We start from the raw sequence: 23,921 nt of genomic DNA, 5'->3' as shown, positions 1-23,921 counted from the left end.
TTAGCTATTTTATTGTGGCCAGCCACAATGAAAAGCAAATTTAAGCATATAGCACGCTTGTTCAAATAATAGGCAATATTTTAGTAAGGCGCTGATCTCGTTGCTCATGTTTGTTAAAATAAGAAACTTCATTGTGGAGGAACATGGCAGTGTTAAATTTGCAAGGTTCTCTTTGAGTTTAAGACAGTTCAAAAAACAAAACGTGTAAGTACAGGCTTCCTCTGCATCTGCTGTCTCCTTGGCCTCGGCTGTTCTGAGCATGCAGGGGCACATGTGCTTAAGAGCTGGCAAGATCCAGAACCGCAGTGGTTCAGGCAAATACAAATGAAAGTGAGTATTGTATTAGAAATACAATTTTGCATATGTCACATAGAAACGAAAACAACACAAAAATCCCCACAAAACCAAAGAGCTGCACACCCGCCCCCCCACCCCCCACCCCTGAAGAAAAAAGTGCTGCTGGACGATCCTTGTTTCTGGATTTTTCCAATAAAATCTAGTCATGCTTCTCTTTGATCTTACGTCAGTGTCTCTCGTTTCAATCGTTATAGTGGTGTGATCTTAAACTCTTCCAAGTCATAGGAACCCAATGCATTAAAGCATGATCTATACTAAAGAAATGTGCTATATGCACATCTGGAGTATTAACAGTGGTCTGAATAAGTGGAAGAAACAGCATCCACACTAGCAATCTTATTTTACTAGAATTTCTTTGTTTCCTATTTCTGTGTGCCACCATTTAAAGAATAAGTCAATAGAGGACCCTTACTGAGCCCTGGCCATTTAGCACACTTGCAGTTGGGCATTTTACTGCTGGACTGATGTGTGTGCAGCAGCAATTTTTCTGGGCTGTTACACGAAGCCGAGAGTTTGTTTACAAAAGAGCTGCTGAAAGCGATGTATGCTTGCAGCCAATCTTTGTAGAGCCTTAATAATTTTAGACTCGACAGAAGGTTGTTTTGCAGAGGATGCTTTCACCATAGTGCCTGTGCCTCCTGGGTGTAGAGGTGTCTGGGGACCTTTTGCTGTGCTCTCTGTAAGGTTTGCAGCCTTTCGGCTGAAAAGGTCCCCAGGCCTTTCGGGCAGTTTGCCAGTTTCTAGCAATAGCTTTTCCTCAGCCCTTGGCCGCCTCTAGGCTTCTCCTGAGCAATGGGAGCCTTGTGTCGTCTTGGTATTTTGGGCCTCTTCTTAAGGCAGTCTTAAGGTTAGAAAGACACAGAAGCCCTCACAGTAGCAGTAATGTCTTGCCCCAAGCAGTTACATTGGCTTTCAGCCCTAGGGGGAGAAAATGAGGCATCAAGGTCTCTTGGATGTTACATCTCTTACCAGTACTTGGAGCTTTTCCAATTGAATTGGTATTTAGAATTTTCTTTCTGCTCAGAGTCTTAAACCCTTTACTGGACAACAACGAGTCATCTGCATTGTTTTGGTGGAGCATGCAGAATGTGGTGTCATTTAACGTGATAGAAATTTGAATACTGTTTTCCACAGGTGAAATGCTAGCTCATTGCAGTGTTGCCATGGTACGTGACAGATGCGCCAATAAACAATGAGTTTAGAGTCCTTTTGGTTTGGGTTCTGGACAAACATGCCACAGAGGCAGAATTTACCTTTGTGATCTATTGCAGTAAAGTGGAAATTTGGAGAAAGGAGCATTATCAAGAGTCTCTAGTTAGCGAAACTCAAGGAGACAGCAGATCTTGTCCAAACTCGTGTAACAAATCCTTGTCAAAGCCGAGAAAGAAATCGGATCTCCTGACTGCCTCCCGTGTGTTCATCTTCATGAGGCTGTTCCTCTGGGGTTTCATTTTTTTTCCCTAAAACGGGGAAAATGAAGGGTCTCTCTAGTCCCTGGGGTGCCACAGTAGAATCTCCCACTACTCTTTGGCATTCTGCTTTCAGCACTGGAATGTTTCTGTGCTTCTTGCATGCTCAAGGATTTAAGCCATTTATTTTGTTTGTTTATAATAGAGTTCTGGTGGGAAGGCAGATGTTATGTGGGAAAGCTATTTTCTGGATTTGTTTATCCCCGTTATGTGGAATCTCACAGACCACCAGTAGCAAGTAGCTATTAGGCATCGGTGTTGAGATACTGGCATTTTTAGAAGAGGAAATATCTTAGTTCTTATAAGCAGCTTTGCAGCAAAACCAGTGATTTCTTGGCATGCCTTGGCTTAGTGTTTAAAGTGGACATGAGTATGTCTTTGTTTCTATATAGTCATTTGACCTTTTGAAATATTGGTATTTTAGGAAACGGTCTGTATTTGTTCATGTTTGACAATAAACAGCTGACTTGAATTCCCAGAATACATCATCTAAGCAATACTTAGCTACAGGGAGATGGTTCTAAATAAATCTCATTTGAATGCTTGTGTTCAAAATTAAAGATCAAGGTTTTCACTTTCACTTGTCTTTGCCTTGCATTTTAGGATACTTCAAGGAATTTAGCAATTCTATGCTGTTATGATAAACAGAATAGCTGAAAAGGGCAAGCCTTTGAGTTCCAAAGAATTCCTGTTTCAACATAAAATCTTCAAGATCTGACCCTCATCTCTCTTGTGCTGATGCTTTCCAGCACTGATTTCACAACAGCCTGAATTCACAAATTCTTAAGATGTAGGAGGAAACGAGTTAACATATTAATGCTTCATTAGGAAAGAGTCCTAACTGAGGTATCCGTGCACTTGTAGAAGACTAGAAAGCTTCCTACTCTTTGGTATCTTTTATTCTTGCCAAGAATCTGTAGGTTTGCAAATTGCCAAAGCCGCATGCATTGAGAGAGCAAAGTAAACACTGTAGAAAGGCAATTTTTGCATTTTCTTCTTGTTCAGCCAAAGAGATTAGACATAGATGGAAAACACTTTCCTCCTTTGGGGGAGGATGACCACAAAACTAGAATGATTTTTCAATTATTATTATTTGAAGAAAATATTTATAAGCACACACACTGTGGCGTGTGTTTATAAGAAGCAAAAATCTTAATTATTTTGGATATATGGGGGGAGGGGAAATGTTTTGCAGAAGGTTTCTGGGCAGTTCTGGAGGAGAGGAGAGAGTATGTGTTGTTTAGAAATGGTGAGTCTTGAGGCCAATTAGTCAAGTGTCACATTTCATCGCAGCAGTTACTGTATGATGAATTGTCAGCTGTGGCTGTTCCTGTTTCATCGGATGGGTGGTAAATGCTACAAGGATGAACTGTGAGGGGCTCTGGAAGTCTCATGCTACTTGTTTTATCACTGCAGTTTAGTTCAACTCAGTTCTAAATGGGACAGAAGATGCCATGCGAGTTCATGGCTTACCTGTGTGTGTGTGTGCTATGGAAATGGGAAGTGGTGCTCTCCTAGCTTTCTGCTTAAGACCAAATTTGTTAGCATTTAGCAGAAAATTGCTTTAGACATGAAAGTTAGATAGGAAGGGTTGCAGCAATTAATATTTTTAATTAGTGGCAGAAGCTGTGGAGGTAATTCAGTGCTCTTCTTGGAGGGAAACTTGGGCTCCTGGTGCCTCTGTTCCCAGTTAAAAATGCGTTTTACAGTGCTGCCCTGTGAGAAAAGCTGTGGAGAAAGCCAAATAGTGATTGCGAGGTGCTAAGGTATCACTGCAAAGAAGCTGCTTAAAACCATAGATCTATGTTAAAAACCATTGTGGGTTTTGTTCCCCCCCCCCCCTTCTCTGTAGTTATTATCAAATGTAATCCAAATAATATAGGAACCTGCGGCTTTTGTGTACTGCCTTTACACCTCCCAGGAAGTGCTTGCTTATTGGAAAATGGTGTTTCACCAGGTGTTATTTATTTATTTCACAGTTGTGGAAAGAGATACCAAACACTTGGGGATTAATTAGGCTTTGATGAGTATCTTGCAGGTAGGGTGGAATGGGGTTTTGGCATTTTTTGCCGCTGGGGTGTGTTTTGAACGCAGCCCTGGCAGCTGGAGGGAGGCACAGAGAGCTGTGGGGCTTAACGAAGGTGGATTAATTGTGTTGTGTGCCAACGTGATAATTAATCATGGTGTATGGTATCGGTCTTCATTCAGCTCGGGAGTGAACGGGAGCTAATGGAGTAAAACAATACATTACTCCCTCTTTCCAGGGGTAATGATGAGTATGTGTAGAACCTGGAATTAAAATTATCTTCAGCGCCCGAGGCTCTGTAGAGGTGGCACGAAGCTCCTGCAGCTCCAGCTTTGCCTTCACGTGGTTTTGTGTGAGTGCCCAAGGGCTGCAGCAAAGCTCATGTGACGTTTGCCACACAGATGGAGTCGATTCTTCATGATGTGTGTCCTTGTCCCTTTCCCTTCCCCAACTGAATGAAATGTCACAGAAATGTTGTATGATTGGGCTTTCTTTTAAAAAAAGGTTCGTAAGAGGCTTTTGGTCAGACAGAAATTGCTACTTGGTACCCAGCAGTGATTGTTGAGAAAGCTAAAAGATGTTTCAGAGTCTGGGTACTTATCTGTTCATTGCTACAATTAGACTTTTTGTTTGTTTTTGCATAGGTATTAAATGGGAGAATAATATATAAGAAGCAAAAGTCTGTTAAAAAGAAATATCTGCAATGATTTTTTTGTTTTTCTTTGACAGACATACATTGGCAGTGTGGTGATATCACTAAACCCCTACAGACCTCTACCCATTTATACTCCAGAGAAAGTGGAAGAATACAGAAACCGAAACTTTTATGAACTCAGTCCTCACATGTAAGTGCACTGGAGAAGTTTTAGTTTTCATCCTGTCCCAAAACAGATGGTGCCAGCTGTCTCTGTCATTAAAAAGTCTGTGCTGGTTAAAGCAAACAAATCACACCGCTACTCCCCAAAATGAATTTTTATTTTAAAGAAAATTTTTATTTTAAAGAAAATTTTTATTTTTATTTTAAAGAGAATTTTTATTTTTATTTTAAAGAGAATTTTTATTTTAAAGAGAAGTCGAGTTGTTATTTCATGTATTTAGATCCTGATATGTGCATTTCAGAACATTTTCCTGTAATTGTTAGCAGTAGCCTTTATTGCTGCATTGTGAAGTAAGTAGTCTGTTTTAGCGGAAATGTGTTTCTTTCAGAGTCCAGATTGCCTTGTGAAAGCCTCTAGCTGTTCAAAATGTCTGAGTCATGTAGTGTTACATAGGAAGCTCTTAATTTCTCTTTGCACAATGCCAAAAATGAAAAAAACCCTCATGATGAATGCAAAAATACATTGGATGTATCTGAATGGTATCTGTAGGGAAAAAGAAGCTTGGTCTCCTCTCCTCTGTGCTGGGTGGCAATGAGCCCATTCTAGGAGGGCAGTCAGAGTGCCATAAATAATGCAAATTGTAAGGCTAAAATATGTAGCATATACACAGACATATAATATTGCAAAGTATTATTTGCATATGATGTAAATTTCAAGTCTAAATTTTAGTGGCATATCTATTTATTTATTTAAACTTTTAGGTTAAAAGAAAATAATATTTGGAAACAGTTCCGGAAGTTATTTTGTTGTGATTCATTTTTTCGCCTTCACTCTTCATCAGTAACTTTTGCAGATGCATTGGCTGAAATGCAGACAGCCGATTAATCAGGTCGAATAAGCTTCTGGTTGTTCTTGGCCCTCTTGGGTCTGAACTCTGGCTATGTCCAGGTTTTCTTTCTGCACAGTTTTGTTTAGCAAGCACAGCTGCTTTCTAAATTAACAAAGTTGCTAAAAGAACTCTCTGCTCTGCTAACTTCGTGCAGCTGCGTAAAACTTACTGTTGTCATATGATGGAGGATTTTTAAAAGCAAAATCCGAGAGTTACAATTTGTTTTGCGTTATGGAAGTCAGTACTACGTACTTGGCTGCATGCTGAATCAAGTTGAATCAAGTACAAGGTGGTTTTCCAGGACTGAAATGCTTAACAGTCAGTCTGGTATGTATTATGAGAGTCTTAACTTGGCAGAAAAATGTTTCATAAACATTACCGATCACTAAAGACAATCATTGTGTAGTCAGGCTGCATCTCAGAGCAAGAACTTCTGGTGTCGAAACACTAGAAATTCACTTTAAGACCAGTAGTTTGAGAAAGTGTTGAATTTTAATTTATGTTATGAGATCTCGTGATGGTAATAGATATTCCTGGCAAGTTTGGATAGAGTGCCAAGTCTTGAAAAGTGTAAGACTAGTTTGTCTTGGATAGATATGATCTCTCCACAAATTTTCTTTATTTGGTATTGTTTCTGCATACAAATTTTGTTGTCTGACACCTGCTAAGTAGACAAAATATCTTTAAAAATACAGACTATGAAATAATCTCTGTTATAGTTTCTTCTACGGATACAGTGTTTTCAAACTGTAGAAATACAAAATGATCTTATTTGTGGTGACCTTGCTTCCCTTCCCACCTGTCTGTAGATGCTTATGAGAACTGCAGAATCAAGAGTCACTTTTGTCTCTGCTAAAATTGGTGAACTTCTCACCATCTTTAGAAGATGCTTTTGAAGTACTGTAGGTGTCTAAAATACAAGGCAAAACTGGGTTTGGGTCAGAGCTGGCATCATCCAGCCTTGGAGCTTGCAGCTAATTCTAGGCTTGACCGTTGTTGGGAGGCTGCTGTTAAACACAGGGTTCAGACGTATCTGGGCAGGGAGATACACCTTGCAATCAAGGTTTGGGGTTTTTTAAATTTTATTTTTTTAGCTGCTCGGGAACTTTAATGAAGAGATGTTGTGAGGCAAACTGCAATTAGTGGCATTGCTTCTGACACGGGGGTAAAAAAACCACCATGTTGATTTGTGGAGATGTTCATACTTATTTTTCTTTGATGTGTAAATCTCCATTGAGTCACAGCCTCTGCGGAGGAACTGATTGTGGGTAAGCCCACTGTACCATTTGAGTGTGCTTTGGGAAAAGGGGGTTGCTTCCTATTGCGTAATCCTGAGCAAAGCAAACCCTTGACTGTTTATAAGGACACTAATGCATATGACCTACAAAGTGTGTCTAGAAATAAATTTATATATAGTGTGTTTCTTATTTCAGCATCTCCTTTGTGCAAATAATCAGTTTAATTTTGTTGCTAGTGCTAGCTAGGAAAATTCAAACAAGAGGCTTTGGTCTCTGCCAAATTTACTCTTCTAAAACATAATGCTCAAAGCCTTTGTGAAGAGAGAGTTTTCAAAATTAAGCATGTGTGAAGGCAGCACCCTCCCTGTAGGCAGGGATGTGCTCTTTGATTATTTAAACAAATAAAAAGCACAGCCATCAGCATTGGGCATAAATTGGGCACAAGATAATAGGCATAACCTGCGGAATGTCACTGACCGAATCAGCGTCCTGCACAAAAATGCTGGGCTTTGGTCGGGAAGAGGAAAAGCCATTATATGTGTCATCTTGGGCACGAGTCGAAGCCAGAGACCAGCAACACAGTGCCGAAGCCCGTACCATACAATCTTTGCAAGCCCTCGTCCAGTCTTTGCAGGGGCAAGCAGAGGACTTGAAAAGACAATTAGAACAAGAAAAAATCCAAGCAAGCAATTTACAATCAGCTCTTAAAGACCAATTTATAGGCACAAGCTGCAGTGGCTTTTTGCCTGCTGGTAGAGAGCCTATATATCCCTCCAAAGAGGTGGATGAGGCAAGATGGAGGATGGAAATGCCTCCTCCCTCTGTCCGTTCACTGGTCAAAAGTGAGTACCAACACGAGCATGGTGAATATGAATCTTCTCAAATCATCACCAAGGAGGTTCCACACTCTGCAACTGAATTAGTCAAACTAAAAAAGGATTTTAGTCATTCACCAAAAGAGTCTGAGGTGGAATACATTTGCAGGGTGTCATTGTTTGGGGGATCACATATTATTAAGTGAACAGGAAGCCGAGGGCTCCTGGGGGCCAGGAGGGTTCCTGACCACCGGTGACCACTGCGTGCCCTGGTCCCTAACACAAAGAGCGTCCTATGGGGCTGGAGGCCTCAACCCTTTGGAAGGGGGGGATCCCCTTGTCATTGTGGGGATGGTCAACCAATTAGTGGAGAACGTACAGGAGGCAGCTTGTCTGCAAATGATGTGTAACCAGGAGCTTAAATTTAAACAAGAATCCCCAGTGATGATGCTGGTTGACCCAGAACGAATGACGCCCCTCACATGGGGCCTCCTGGACTCCCTAAAAGCTTTTGGCATTCAGCTGCAAGGAAAAATACAGGTGATGTCCCAGAGCAAAAGGGCTGTTGCTGCTTTAGAGGGAATAGTGACCACCAATCACAGATCACCTGAAAAGTAAGTTTGGACTTGGGGAGAGGTGTCCCAGGAGTTAGTTAATTATGGCCAAAAGTATGGTCCAGTGCCCTCTGTTGAAGGTGACTCTAAAGCTATCAGATGAACAGAGTGGCACCCCCCTTTTAAAACAAAACTGAAACATGGGAATCCCCAGGCCCCAAGGGAGAAACATTATGCTCTCTGGAAGATGGTATTTTAAAGTGGATCCCTTGGGAGGTAATGGACAGGTTACCCACTCACTCCCAACCTGGAAAGGTTTGTGAAAGGCTGGGCCAAAATACCGATGGGTTGGAAAAAAACACCATCGAAAGTGGACCTTAGGAGGGTGAAAGAAAATGGGATAAAAGCAACACTGGACCCCAACAGGGGCTCTCAAGCAACTACTGTGGGGTGTTCCCAGGGCTCTGGCTGTGTGTGGGAGCTCCTGGGAGACGTGGAATCTAAATCACATTTTGGTTATTTTCCAGTAGTTTTGTACAAACTTCTGTCTGTGCTTGAGGTACGTGCAAGTGCTTCGATGGGATTGATTTTGGTGTGGGGAGGATGTGCTTGAGAATGCCAACTGTACCAGTAAAAAAGCGGCCTTGGTGAGCACATGAAAAAAGAAGGAAAAAGAGAGAGAATTATATAATGACATGCAGGAAATCCATACCTAGATAATTTTTTCCATATAGGGCCATTGAAGGGAAGATATGGGAGTGAAAAATCTCTTCACGTGTTTTCTTAGCCCTGGTCGGACAGAGGAGGGGAGTGAACACCCAGTCACCTGCGTGTCCTTGGGAGCGTCTGCCAGGGTGACTGATGCTTGCGGTGACGCTAGTTAATACTTAATTGTAGGGTTTGGGCAGGATCACTTTTTTTTATATGATCTTTGGAAACTGGAGTAAAGCCATGGACACATTTTGAATGGGCAGCCAAACTGAACTTCTGGCAGAGAGTTTCTGGTCAGATGATTTTTGGATAGTGTTATACCTGATAAAATTTGATCAAAGAGATTTTATTTTAATGGTTTGTTCCTGTCTTAATACACCGTTGTTGTGGCACCATGCAATAAAGTGTTATTTGGATCTCCTGCAATGCTTGTATTTCATAGTCTGTGGCTTCTTGCATAGCTGTAATAGGAAATTTACCAAGCTTTTTATTTATTTTTTTTCCCAATGTTTTGTTAATCTGTTTTGTCTTTATCTGCAAGGCAAGATCGAACTTGTCTCTGACCTGGCAGGGCAGACTATGACATTTCAGCGTTCAGTGCTTGATTTGTGCAGTCCTTATGCTTCTGTTCTGCTCATTCAGTTGATGTAATTACTCTTTCAGTTGACGTGATTACTGTTTTGCTTACCTTGTGGCTAAGCTAGACATGAGAGAGGACCAAGCTGTCTGTCCTGCTAAATTACCTTGACTTCTACCAGTGACAAAGGCAGCCGCTGGCATCTTTAAACCAAAGGTGATAGGAAATAAATAGCTTTTTGTACCATTTATTTGTAACCATCATGCTGTATTGCTTTCCTACCAGAGCAGGTTAGCTGTAAGGGATTGCAGAGTAGGTGTTTTCTTACATTTCCTATTTTACTACCGGCTCCTGGCAGCTCTCCGTCCATGGGAGGTGGGGTGGAATGTGGCATTTTGCTCCCTTTCGTGTTCCGAAACACCTGCTCACTTTACAAGAATCATGGATTATTTTGAGGGACAAACCAGAAAATGGCAGCAGTATTGCTAATGACAAGTAAATAAGAGTTCAGAGTCACCATGCATTTCTTTTAGCTGTGTACTGAAGTATTTGAGGTAACTGGGACAGCAGGAAAATATCTGGAGAAGGCTGTTTTCAGACATCTGTTGCATTTCACATAGGCAATTTTGTTGTACATTTTATTTACTTTTTATTATTTTAAGTCAAATATTTCTGAAGAGACAGTGGTTTTGCCTTTAAAATCTTTCAAATTTGAAGACAAACTTGTGCATGCAACTCCTGAAAAACAGCTTCCCTTTATATAGGACACAAGCACAAATATATCAACCTGATGGTTGTTAAAATCTAAGAATGAGCAATGTTCCCCATTTCAATGATCATATTAGTAATCGTTGGACCAAATATTTATCCTGCAGATATCTGCAATTACTCTGACAATAAATACAATTTGCAGTTTCCTTTTCAAGTTTTAGCCAATGTCAGCAGTGAATATAGAAGTTATATTTTTATTTCTGGCTTTTTTTGCTCATATTCCAGGATGGCATGTCTTTAGAAACACGAAGGTTACAGTAACTCTTTTTCTCTGTTTTGTCTGAATGGTGTGATAAAGCCTCAGCTGTGAAGGATAGGTTTTGCCTAGATATAAAACTAAGCTTTTCCCTATCAGTAGCAGAGTTTTAAGGCACACAGTAGCTTGCTTTATTTGTCGAGGAAGGGGGTGGTGGGGTGAGATCCTGTGCTGTAGTTCAGTGTCCTTCATTGCCCCAATATGTTTATTTTAACATTTCCTTTTTAATTTGTCCTTTCCTAATTCTCATTTGCTTTAGTTTTGGGGGTTGTGTGTGTGGTTTTTGTGTTTGTTTGTTTGTTTGTTTGTTTGTTTTTTTAATGTCATGCTACGGTTTTGTTCACCTTGCCAGTTATCCCCTTTTTACAGACCTTTTGTTCTACTCCTAATAATTCCTGACTTCTCCAGAGACTCTGTCTTCTTGTGGCTCAGTGAAGTGCCTCTTTCAGAAGAGATTTACAGTCGAGGGAAGATGAACTCTTCAGAGGTTAGTTGGCAAAATTAACTGCTGGGCAGGGAGGGAACATCCATGGCTGACAGAAATCATAAATAGCAATTAGGGAGGACTGCCAGTATGTAATTGCTAAATCCATGCTAGGAATGAGATGATGAAGAAAGGGGATAAAAAAAAACCTACAGAGAATATTGAAGTCTTATTTTGGAAGGGGTCAGGCTTATTACTCTTTTAACCCCTAAGGTGAGGCAGTGCTGGATGTGATGCATCCATGAATGTAAATCCCTTGAGTTTATTGATGAAAAAGGGATGAAACATCACTTGCTTCAAGAGTCAGAAGGACTCTGGTGCCTGAGAAGAGCCTCTTCTCTTGCAGGCTGCTGGCACCACCCATATCGTGAATGGTTCCCCAAATTTTACACTTGGTAGGAGACCTCAGAAGTCCTTCTGAGAAAAGAGAGTTTTGAGGAAGGCAGTTCTGATGTGGCTACATGGAAATGCCTGTTGGACTCTCTGAAGAGTGTTTTGTGAGCTTTGAAGGCTTAGGGTATAAAGCAAGGCTTTCTCTCGCATGCAACAATAAATTTAAGATTTTCCAGAAATCTGAGCAGGACTGTTTGAGTTGGTTTGGATTGCACATAATGCAGCCACCTCACCCCGGTGCTTTAGAGGTGAATATAGTCTTATTGACAAGAACAGTAGTTGCTTGTTTGCTGCCGGTATTAGATTGCGTGAAATTTTGTACCAAGGCATAATAATACAGGAACTGATTTATAGCAGGACATGCCATTGTAAGGAGGCTCAAAAAATGCACCCAACACCCAAGAAATATAAACAGCCTGGAAAAGCAGCGTATAGATGAGTTGTGTGCTTTATTTTAGTTTTGAAAGTGGTCTGGAGTGACGTTTAGACTGGATTCCAAAGTCCCCTGGAACGAGCCTTTCTGTCAGTCCTCTAAGTAGCACTGCCTAAATTAAGAAACGAAAAGGTCCTTTAAATTCTTTCTGTTTGGCACTGGTGCTGTCATTCTCCTGCAAGTGTCTGGGAAATGGGATTTTCGACAGGAAAATGTTGGATGCTGCGCAGCTGAGGAGCCGCAGCACAGGCTCACCCTGGCATCAGATGGTCTAGTGGTGTGGAACCAGGTGGATTTTTGTGCTGTTTTGCCATTTAAACACTTCCTAGGCTAGGGAGGAGCAGATATAGACTACAGGGGATATAAAAAGCATCAAGGGAAATGCATCTCCCAAAATACTCCAGGAAGCGGAGTGGACTCTGCCCCTGGTCTCGCCCTCCAGCATCTGTCTCTCAGTAGCTACAGCAGTGTATATTGAGGTGGCAAAAATTATTCAAAAGCACCAAGTCCACTGGCTTACAGATGATTTTGGTCTCCACGGCCATCTCATTTGGCAGCACTGTCAGTCACGGCTCCTGAAGTCCTGCTGCTGGAGGTCCCTTCTCTGGGCAGGACCTACCTGGCTTTGGTGGTCCTAGCCAATTTCAAGAACAGCCAACCAACCAACCAAAAAACTCCCACAAACAACAACAAAAAACCTGCACACAAATAAAAAAAACCCAAAACCAAAGTAAAAAAAAACCCAAAACCAAAGTAAAAAAAAAAACCCAAACCCAAACAGCCCCCCTCAACTAACCAAACCCAAAAACATAAGAAAACCCCAACCAAACAAAACCCAACCAACCAAAAAAACAACAGCCTCCCCCCCGCCCAAAGGAAAAAAATAACTTGTCAAGTGGACTTTTTGAAGAAACTTGTAAGACTTTGGGACCTTTAAAACACAGTGAGTTTGCAAGGGACACTTAACTTGAGATCTGTTCCAGATGCTGCTGTAACTCTAGAATTGTTGTCATGGTGCACGGAGCAAAATAATCTTGGGGCGTCCTTCATGAATTAACTACTGGCTTAGAGCCTCAACAAAATGACTTTGTTTTCAGGACTGGGTTTGAATATTTACTGGAACCTCTGTGCACAGCGTACTTGCACATTTGACTTCAGTCGTATTTGGGGTTGAGAGTCAAATGTTATCTGTGATGATCTCTCTTTTTTTTCTTTTTCATGTGAGTGTATTTGTTATAGTCTGTGTTTATTTGTAAGCCTAAAAACGTTCGGGGTTTGGCTAGATTGTTAGAGCAAAGATAATAAAAAAGGGAAAAAAAAAAGGAAAAAACCCCACCCTTAATATATATTGAATAGTTGGAGATGTGTGTTAATGCTCGTGTAGTCTAAACTAATGGTAACTTTTTTGCCAGATCCAACTTCTCTCATTTTCCTGGAACTGGAACATTCTGGCTAGTGTTCATATTATGCCATTGATATTTTTAGGACATAAAATGTGGAGGTTTTTTTTTTTATTAATTCACATTGTCACATGAAGTAGGATCCCTGTAATTCACACAAAAGGCTTGGGAATCCATTCACTATGTCTGACTGAATTTTGTGAATGAAGTAGGCACTTCATTAAATAAAGGACCTTTAGTAACTATTCAGTTTTGTAATGCAGTTCTCCAAATTTGTTGATACATAACTGTTCTTTCTCTCTTCTCAACATTTTAAATAGTTCTTCCAGCTCTTCGTTTGTACATCTGGGCTAGAAATAAGACTAACCTTTTTTGTGCTGCTTAAGAAAATGAGGTTCTTCTGATCAGAAAATTGACTGATGTTATGAGGGGACTTGGAAATAAAAACATTTTTAAACACTTGATGTGGCTTTAAATATAACTAATTTTTTTTAAAGGAGGATCCAATAGTTTCATTTTGATTTTTGTTAGAATTTTGGGCCTTTTTGCACACTGGAAGGAACATAAAAACAAGGCACCTCTGTTTTCCTTCCTAAACGCAGACTGAGAAGTGAGGGCAGGTAAAGACCCTGTCAGAAATGACAGCAATCCCATTGAACGCATTGTGGGTACACTGACCAGAATTTTTATTAGGCCTTTCCTGAATGGGCAGCACGTTTACTCTCTTAAGAACTGAGATTTCAAATTGCAATTAAGAACAGCTGTCATCCTTTCATTGGAAGTGTCTCTTTGTGTTTAATGGTTGTCTATTTTTTTTTTCTTTTTTTAGCAATTTATAACACGCCAGGAAATGCCCATCTGCTGTGCTAGAAGCCTTTGTCAGGATTTTAGATACAGCATAAAAAAGGGTCATGTTTAAAGCCTCAAAGAAACTTCAGTAAATTCTGGTTCTTGTACCACCTCAAGAGGCAGAATGTTTTCCATTCAATCTCTTTTTATTGGCAACTTTATGCTCTGATTTCTTCAGCTCTGGGTACATCATGGTTAATGTAATTTGGATTATTAAAGATAAACTTTTTCATGTTATGAATCAGGAAGTGCACAGTCTTAATATTTACTGTCTAGCACACTGCATAATCTTTGAGTTACGTTTTGAATAGATAAGAGAGCTGGGACTGGGGCTTACAAACAAAGGTCTGAACTACAAAGACAGTTTAATTGTGGCTATTTCAGTAAATTAGTTCAAATCTGCATTTTTCTTGTATGCACAGTTTCCTTTTATATGCTACAGAAAAGATTTTTAATTTCTAAACCTTGTGGAGTTCAAACTGCAAATCGATCATAATGACTCCAAGACAATTCTTACTGAGGATCTACCTACAGACAAAAAATACATCATTGTCGATATCCTCCTGGAGCATCAGCAGAGCAACCAAGGACACAGGTCAAATATATTGTCCCTGGAAATAATCCACGTGGGTTAACTGAAGCCTCGTGTTTGAGCAATCTGAAGAAGGCTTTTAATTTCTTTGACTGTTCACAGAGAGATGGTTTTGGATATATATCCACAAATCTCACGCACAAACTTCAGGAAAAGCCATTGTATAGATTGAACAGATGTTGTACCTGAGCTAACAAGCTCTCAGAAGCTGAGATAAGCTGTTGTGCCTCCTTTGTCTGGAGGTTCATGAGGTACTTTATTTTGAAAAGAGAACTGGGAGGCAAAAAATAGGTTGCATAAGGCTTCTTAACAAGTTTGTTAAGAGGACTTAAGAGTTACTCGCAAAATTAAAAAATTCAGTAACCCTACCAGTAAAGTAGCAACATTGCTATGTAATTATATAGTGTTGACTTTGCCCATCATATGTTTTCCAGATAAGTGTATGACTTTTATTTGCAGTTTTGTCACTGTTGTCTCTGATAAACTTGTGGCCAGCTACATGCTGGCCTTTCTCTTACAAAGCCTAGACTTCAAATCTGATGATTAGCAACTTACTTTAGGTTATCAATAGCTGTGGGGATGTGATAACACTCCTAATTCTCCAGTATTGTGATGTGCATTTGGTGGAGTGCTCAGTAGTTTTTCTGATGGCAAATTGTTGACTTTCATTGCACATCTGATACTTCTTCACTGTCTCACCATGCAGAGCTGTGCAGTCACTCCAAGATGCACCTTTTAGTGTAAGATGCTCTAGTTTTTGGGTGTGTTTAGCATCCTGGAGTATAGTTGTGCTACAGTATGCTATTATTGTAGTTTTGTATGCTATTATGTACTATTGTCCTGTGAGATGAGCCCTCTGGAAGCTTGTCCTGTTCTATGAGGTGAATATGTGAAACTGGGCATCTCACATCACTGTTTTTCTTCCCCTGAGTACTAGGACATGTTGAAATTCTTCAGAATAAAGGCATAATTTTTGATTTCCAGTTAGTGGGGTAGAGCAAGCTCATCTGAGAGTGATACTTCTGTGATAAAATTATCTGCAGCAAGAGAAGTCTCAGCATGAGCATGTGTGGGAGCCAATGTTCAAACTGCAAGGTCCAAAGATATATCCTATTAAAAAATAAAATAAAAAAACAAAAGGAAAAAAAATGATTAATAGTATATTTCTATCTGTACAGAAAAAGCCAATCCCTCATTATAATTGTTCCCTTTATACAATTATAGGGTTTGGTCTTTTAAGTATTTCACTTAATCTGTACTATGGGCCTGTTTTTTCCTGAATAATTTTTCTGGAGAATTGTGAGGACCTGTGTTTAGCCATAATCAGTGTTTTAAAAATGAGGAACAATTGTTTCTCAGTGTTCTATGTTGATGGATTATGCTTAGCCACCGAAGTCAGGATGAATTAGAGTTTTATCGAGGGAGTTCACTTTTCGTGTGCTGTTCACACAGCGCAGCAGCTCAAAGCATACGCTCAATGCATGTCTTGTTCCGCAGAAAAAGATTTATTTTATGTAAAATTTGGTTGAAGCTGACATGAGTTTGAACATGTGTGTTTGAGCACTAAACTTCCATAATTTTCAGACACATGATGTATTAGGTAGAGAAACTAATTCAATTTTCTGTAAAATATTGAGAGTCTCGTTATTTCAGGGCAGAAAGGGAATGCTTTCCTTTACTCCCCCTTTACGTCCCTGTTGCACAAACCCTTCATTTCCATGTATATGCAAGAGCTCAGATTCAAATCTGTTAGTGTGGAGATGAAATAGTAAACTGGGATTTAAAAAAAAAAAAATTGTGTATTCTAGTTGAAACCACAGAAGCCAAGTAAGGAAAATCACTTTGCACTTCTCTTTCCTTACGGTCCCATTCAGCTCTCCAGCCCCTTGCTACTCCATTTGAACGAGAGGGTGCATTTGTTAATGGAATAAATCCTAATTTTTACATCCCAATCTCAGAAAGCTGCAGAGCTCCAGAAGGTCCGTGGAGAAACGAGTCTCTCGCCACTGGCATTTCTGGTGTGCCATGAAGCTGCTCCCCTCGCAGGTTTGGTGCAATTCTAGCAAAAATACAGAGCTTGTGACACAAAATATGGCTACTAAAAGGGTTCAGCAGATACTTTTGCAATAAAACCACTGAGTGTAAAGCATTGGCTGTTTTAGGCAGTCATTAAATCAAGCATGCAAGTACTGATTTATCTTAGGAAATAAATCCTATCTTAGGAAATAAACTACATCTAATTAAATATGGATTTTTGATAAAAAAAATAGAAAACGCTTCCTGTACTTCCCTTCAAAGGATATCACAGCCCAGTAAAATTATTATTTTTGTAAACAAAATGCCTTTTCTCCCAAGAGACTTAAACCCTTTGCAGTGCACATTGCAGCAGACGCATTTGCTGTAGGTCTGTCAGGGGCCTGGCTGTGTCTACCCTTGGTAACACAGCCTCGTGTGAGGGGTGAGGGATTATTTGGGTTTACAGACCCATCTGGGTCATGCTGCGCTTTGGAAATGGGAGTTATTTGTTCATGCTGGGCCCACGGGCTAAGTATCAGTATGGGTGAGGAGGTGATGGTTGTGTGGCAGGAAATATAATAGGCTGGGTTTTTGGGTTTTGTGTACAGTGCTGAGGAATAAAACCCATTGGTTTAGAAAAAAAAAATTGCATTTTCTTAAACTGTCAATCAGTAAAAAGGAAGTAGTCAAAACTGATAAAGGCTCCCGCTTGCTTGGAGGGGAAACGTGTGGGGAAAAGCTTTGGGGACAGACCACTTTTGAGGCAAAGTCCATCAGACACATCTGAAACCTGCTTCATCCTCAGAAAGACAAGATTATCACAATGAATATTTTCATTTTTTGTGATCCAGACCTCAGAATATTGGCCTGAACCAACTCTTCTGCTAAACCTGTAGTGTGTATATGAGTATCAGAGGGTGTATTATATTCTCAGTCTACTAGAACAGAAAATAAATCTCTCTGGCTCACGATTAGCTTGTGTTTTAAAGTGTTGTACTCTTGAAAACCAAGAGTGGCTTTGTCTGTCCTCTTCCCCTTCCTCTGCCTTCTCTCCTTCCATAAATTACGGCTGCTTCTCACAAATCAAATGGGCTACTTTACATAGCTTTGGGCTTTATTAGGCATCTTTATTGTGCATCTAATAATGCCACAGTTGCTAATGTGAATAACAAAGTGGGGAAGCAGGAGGCACCTTTCTGCTGTGTATGTTAACCACATAGTACTGTTGACAAAACAGATTTCTGTGCTCACCAGGGAGATAAAATTGGAGAATATGAATAGGAGAAAAGGCTTTCCATCTGTCTTAGCACACCTCTTTATCCTGGTGTTTAAACTTGTTTTTTTTTTTTTTTTTCCTGATTGGCACTTCTCAAAGAGCAGCTGCTTGCTGGTGAAGGTCTATCCCAGCCGATGCTCCACCAGCGTGGCTGTTACTTTATTCACTACAATGGCAGGGTAATCAACCTTTTGTTTTCCGACGTGTCAAAATGCTGAACACGAGACAGTTTGTAATTATGGAAAATGGGAGTACACTTCTTATCTTTAGGGCAATTAACTGAAATGATTCTGCACTATGAGCTAATACTATAAATAATCTCTTACGATTGTTTTTCCTGAATGGTGAATTTTCCACTGAGCTTCAATGGAGGGTAGTGGGGCGGGGGGGAGAGCATATATAGCAAATAGTAATGATTTACAATGTAAAACCTCAAAGCACTTTATAAAATGTGCTTCCACTGTTCTTGGCTCAGGGTTCTGACATTTTCCCTCTGCATGCTGTGAGAGGAGGAAATAATTTGTTAGCTCTTGTTCTGTTACAGAGCACTTCTATGCATTCAGAAAGAAACAGAAGGAACTTAAATGATGCTCTTAATTAAACTCAAAAGAAGGAATATAAATTACATTTTGTGTAAAATTTGCATTAAAAATGTATGTATAATTTACATTTTACTTCTCTTCTTTTGAGTCCAGCATGGTCTTTGATAAGCACTGAATTCTAGTATCCTGCCCAGTGTGTTTAGACACAATCAAGCAGAAATGAAGTGGTACCAGGGCTCTGCTTCCTGAGGAATTGGAACAGTCAAGAAGAGAGATTTTTCTTGATTTCCTTTGAAAGCAGTAAATGAGTTGGCAGTTGCAAGCCAAGAATAAGCAATAGGTGTTTTAAAATGGGAACCAAAACTCTCAGAATCAAAGCCACAGCCAGTGAAGATGTGATGCAGGGAATTGCCTCTATTAGTGCCTGACAAAAGCAATTGGAAAGAGTTTAAGATAGTGTTAACTAATTACTGTTAATGGAGAATGCTAAGGGAAATGAGAGGAAGAATGGAAAATGATCGTGGAAAGAAGTACCAAGAGCTGACAAATACTGATCCTCGTGATTTTTGACTTAAAGGAAAACGATGATAGAAGAGAAAAGCTGCTCCCATGAGATGAATTTAGGACAAGAAGAGTGAGGTTTTTATCCTGGTTGAATCGTGGGTGCAGTCACAAGTGTTCAAATGAAGAGCTAGCAGGTGATGCTCGTTTTGGGGTGAGTGGGAAATTTACTCCTCTCTCTTCCTGACCCCCCTATTTTGTTTGAGCACGGAGATGCCATCGTGCTGCCGAAAATCGCCAGAGCCCTTTGGAAATCCCCCTTGGAGCCCTGTATGCTGTTTCCCTTTGTCGGAATTTTTGGGTTTGGGACTTGGTAACAGATCTGGCCATCTGGAGCAATGCGGCTGAAAGAGCCGTGCTATAAAAAAAGAGGAGGCTTCTTCCTGAGTGAGGTGTGGGCGGCATTTTGATTTCAAGTTGCTTCTATACTTAACTCTTAGCTAAAAGAGAACTCCAATAAGTATTTCTGTGTTTGTTGTGGTACGAAAATGTCGTCTTCTTTCATGAAAACCTAAAAATCAAAGGAGAGGTTATTATAAGGTATGGTAAACGACACTGCTGACACACTCACCAGCTAATTCAAAACACATGGTTTATAACGGCTTTTTAAACTACAAACTATTCTAAAATTTTCCTTAGGCTCTGTAATTGTGAGGTGGCTCAAAGAAGAGTATGTGGTTTAAACCTATCATTGCAAATGCTGACTTTACAGAGCCGTGTTTCTTAATGTTGCTAAAAGGGAAAGAAGGATTCTTTGTGGTCTATGGATCATTAAACTGACCTTAAATGGAAATATTTTATACGTTTGTAACAAATAGGGAATAACATGAAATTATATTTTTTTGAACAAATGGTTTGAACCAAAAGACTCAAAGTTCGTGTCTTTTTTCTTTTATATATGTCAAAGATAAAAGGCCCTAATAGATAGGAAGGAGTGTGAGGCGTAATGGTGCACCATAAAAGTCAACATGATAAATGAATAGATCTATCTTTTTCTTTGAGATAAAGATCTTTGTTCAGGCTCTGACATAAATGTGTCTAATGCCAGAAAGACGAAGAAATATTAGTTATTTAAATATACTCTTGGTTATGCCTCCTCTGATTGAATTGTAGGAGCGGTGGCTGAAATGTCAGAGGTAAACTTTAGAACACTTGACTAGTTAACTTTTGATAAGTACATGTGCAAAAGTTCATTTGAAATGAATTAGCTTATTTTTTCTTTTGTTGGTAGTAGATAATAATTGATAGACTGGTGAAGTATTAGGCTTTGATGGGTTGTATAGAAGATTGTAGGAAAAGATGCCAAGCGACTGTGACCAGATTGGATAAACGCAGAACTAGATGAAATCCCACTCTCTTCTCCAACTTCAGAGGTCTCCTTGCTGTCTTAGACCCTCATTTTCTCTGCTGAGCGAGGAAGAAAAGCATGATTTGATGTTTTTAACTATGCAGTGCAGGCAGAATTAATAAATACATCACATGGGAAAATATATTTTGACAGGGCCTGTTGGGAAATGAAAATTCGGTGTGTTAGAAAGGACAAATGGTTACTAAGCTGATTAAGTCAAAGCTCAGTATATCAACAATATGCTGACTTAATTTTCTGGTGTGAAACCACTGCCAAGAAAGTTATTTCAACAGTGAAATAGCAGTTGATGGCTGAGATTGTTTGAAGGGCAGCAGGCACAGAGTGAGCCATGTGGTCTGTGAGGTTCAAAAGCATCTCGCAGTCTCACCTTTGTGCTGAAAGCCAGTTTGCTCAGTCAAATCCATGGACACCACAGCATTAATATTAACCTTCTCTCACGTGAATGCTCTGTGCAACTTTATTTCTTTCCTCTGCATCCTACTGCTTTTCATTTCTTTTCCTAGCAAAAAGGAACGTAATGGGTGCTGCAATAAGCTCTTCTGAGAGACGCACATTGTACTCTCCAGCTTACAAGTACATCTGCAGCAGCATTCAACAAATATTATTCATTTCCTAAATATGTCCTGTAAGAGAGTCTGGTAAAGTGTTATTGCTACTGTAGTTTGGATTCCAGACAGTGAAGTGGATGCCAGAAATTGTGTCATGGTCTCTCAGCAGCAGCATCAGAATGATTTTTTTATTTTTTTGCTAGATCTCCAGCATGTTGGCCACATCACAAACTGACTTTGTTGTAATGCTAAAAACATTACTGCCTGCTGCTTTCTCATAAACACATTTTCACCTCCAGATGAACTACTGAGTTCAGATGCTTGGATCATCAAGGTGGTATGAAGTTTTGAGATTCATTCGGGTTCAAGGGTGTATGTATCAAAAGGAGCTAATGACCTTTGATTATGGTGGTGAAGTGGATGGCCCAGCCATCTGTGCAGAGGGAAAAATTGTAATTTATTGCCTTAGATGGTGTAAACTGGGGAGAAAAGCAGTGAGAGAGGGAGCCCTGGGTTGGTTGTGCAACTAGACCATGTGCTGCAGGAGAAACACAAAAATGGGGGAATCGACATAAGCATCATGGGCAGGAGCTAGAGAGGGAGAGGAAGGTGGGATTACTTAGTAAAGGAGCCATAAGGTATTTCATTTACCTGTTCTCCAGCCTTTTTGGAGTGCTGCTCACTTCTTACGGTGGGCTTTTGCAGGTTGGCTGGTCTGATAACACAATACAACCATAAAAAAAAACAACCAAAAAAACCTCAAACCCAAATAAGCAGATATGAGTCTATACTTCTGAGGGATGGAGAAGTGTAAATGGTGTCACATATGCATGTGGTGATAAATCGGGGGCAATATGACATTCTCTCCATGAACGTTTTGGGGGATAGAAGCCAGAAGAAAGAACTGCCTAAACCAAGGGACAATAGTAGCAAAAAATAAATATGGACTGATTTGTGTATATGTAGGTTTAATATTTGACATTTTCAAGCTGCAGCGATAAGAACTGGTGGAAAAGACTCTGTGTGGCTCTCAGTACTTGGTGTTGTCCTGCTTCCCCTAACTAGTTGCGTTACAAAAAGCTTGCTCATCTGTTAAGAGGCTGTGCTTGCATGTGAAAGCACTATATGTCTACGTTATTCAAAATAAATACTGTTTGTCATTATCAGCTGAATGCAAAGCTCCTGAACTGTCCTAGAGTAAAGAATCGAGTTTCTAAAAGGTGCACTGAATCTGCAACCATTATGTGTTTTGTGTTGAGCTAAGAGTTCTTTCTCTTTTTCATGCCTGGTTTGTTTACTGTAAACAATATCCACTCTTAGGTACATGCAAACATTAAATATTTTACTAGGTGCTGTAACCTGACAAAGCTTTTGGTCTGCTGAATGGATATTTATTTAGTGTAAAAACACACTGTGTTTGGCTATCAGTTTCTCTAACTTGTGTAACGCAAGTGTGCCTTTTTATTTGGATTTTACTTTATTGTCCTTTTTCAGATACTACTTGCTTAAGTTTTTCTAGAGGGGTTCTAATGCTCATTTTCCAGAGTCCTTTATCCCCTGAAGTAAAAAATGCAGATGAAACAAAATCAGTATTACTCTTTGTCTGCATCGAAGTTACTACTAAAGAGAACTAAATATAAGTAACACATCTGCATGTCTCCAAGATATATGTTGCCACACGGCAATAAAGTGCATCTGGATTCAAAATGCAGCCCAGTGGTTTCAGGACATGATGTTCTGAGCTCCGTCGAAGGACATTTTTGGTACAGGAAAGCTGTTGATTCTTAATATATTATTTAATTTCACTATGATGTCACCTTTACTGAGTCAAGAACATGCTTATGGGGAAACACTTCTGCATATTTATGCAAAAGTCTGGCAATACCTGAATCCTTAAAATGCTCGGTATTTTATCAGGTTCTGAGATTTCTTCATACTGTTCAGAGTATAAATTGCAGCTTATGGTGTTGCTAGTGCTCAGGAATCTCCTGTTTCCTTTTTCTTAAATGTCTTCAAACAGAATGCTCCCTGTTGATGCACTGACATTTTGTCCAGTAAAGAATATGACTTTTTGTTCAATGAAGAGCACTACCTAAATTTCCCTGAAATTTTGTGAATTTGTTTTGAGCTTGCAATCTTTAGAAAACCTGAGAGGTGATGCTTCCTTGTTCCTGGAGGAAGTCTAAATGAACCAGTGAGAAAAAGTATCTGTTTTATTACTATGGGTCTTTATATTGTGAAAAGTGAACGCTTCACCACTTACTGAACATTAGGACTTGGGGTTTTCTGTTTAGGTTTGGTTGTGGTATGTGGATTTTTTGTTTGTTTTGTTTATTTAAAATTTTTTATTTTCTCCCTCTGCCTGGACGTGAAGGACACACTGTAGTTATTGTTTGTATTTTTTTTAATCTAATTCTCAATTGACTCTTTCTTCCTTTGCAGCTTCGCTCTGTCAGATGAAGCGTATAGATCTTTAAGGGACCAGGACAAAGACCAGTGTATCCTTATTACAGGAGAGAGTGGAGCTGGAAAAACAGGTAATAAGCACTTTTGATTATATTTAAAAAACGAGAGTTATTGAGAGTCTTACAAAATGCTGCTGGAGTTTGTAAGAGTAAAATAATGCTGGTCTGTGAGAGAATATTGTAAGGGCCAGAAAACTTTTAGGCTCTCCCTGTAGGAAACCTGAAGATGGAAAAAATTGAATGTTCTTAGTCTTCTATGGAAGACAATCCTTTGATGCTTTTGCATGTCTTTTAATAAATATATACATTTAAACTGGATCGTGCCATTTATCCAAGGAAAGTAAATAATAGTAGCTGATTACTTTGGAAATTTCATCAGGTTTTTTGTGTGCTGTGCTCAGCTGCAATTCTAAGATTGGCTTGTGTACGGGAATACTGTATTGCTCAGGCAAAGCTGGAATTGCCTTGAAAATTCTGATTTTTAAACCAGAATGGTAGAAATCAAGTGAGGA

At 39.7% G+C, this 23,921-nt stretch overlaps 1 protein-coding gene across 6 annotated transcripts in view; it reads left to right on the top strand.

Annotated features, from left to right (window-relative positions):
* Nucleotides 1-23,921, top strand: part of MYO1B (myosin IB) — a 114,646-nt gene that overhangs the window by 34,443 nt on the left and 56,282 nt on the right. For 5 of the 6 annotated variants that reach the window (XM_082057317.1, XM_082057320.1, XM_082057316.1 and 2 more), the window contains 2 exons: nucleotides 4,582-4,697; nucleotides 23,387-23,481. In XM_082057317.1, coding sequence (XP_081913443.1) covers nucleotides 4,582-4,697; nucleotides 23,387-23,481 — 211 coding nt within the window. Of the gene's footprint in view, nucleotides 1-4,581; nucleotides 4,698-18,963; nucleotides 19,182-23,386; nucleotides 23,482-23,921 lie in introns of those variants that run through there. The other variant, XM_082057319.1, reaches the window with a different exon arrangement.

Source organism: Streptopelia decaocto, assembly GCF_964273445.1.
Source record: "Streptopelia decaocto genome assembly, chromosome: 6".
Taxonomy (NCBI): Eukaryota; Metazoa; Chordata; class Aves; order Columbiformes; family Columbidae; genus Streptopelia; species Streptopelia decaocto.
Note: the sequence above shows the minus strand (reverse complement) of the source record. Positions and strands in the feature narration are given on the sequence as shown.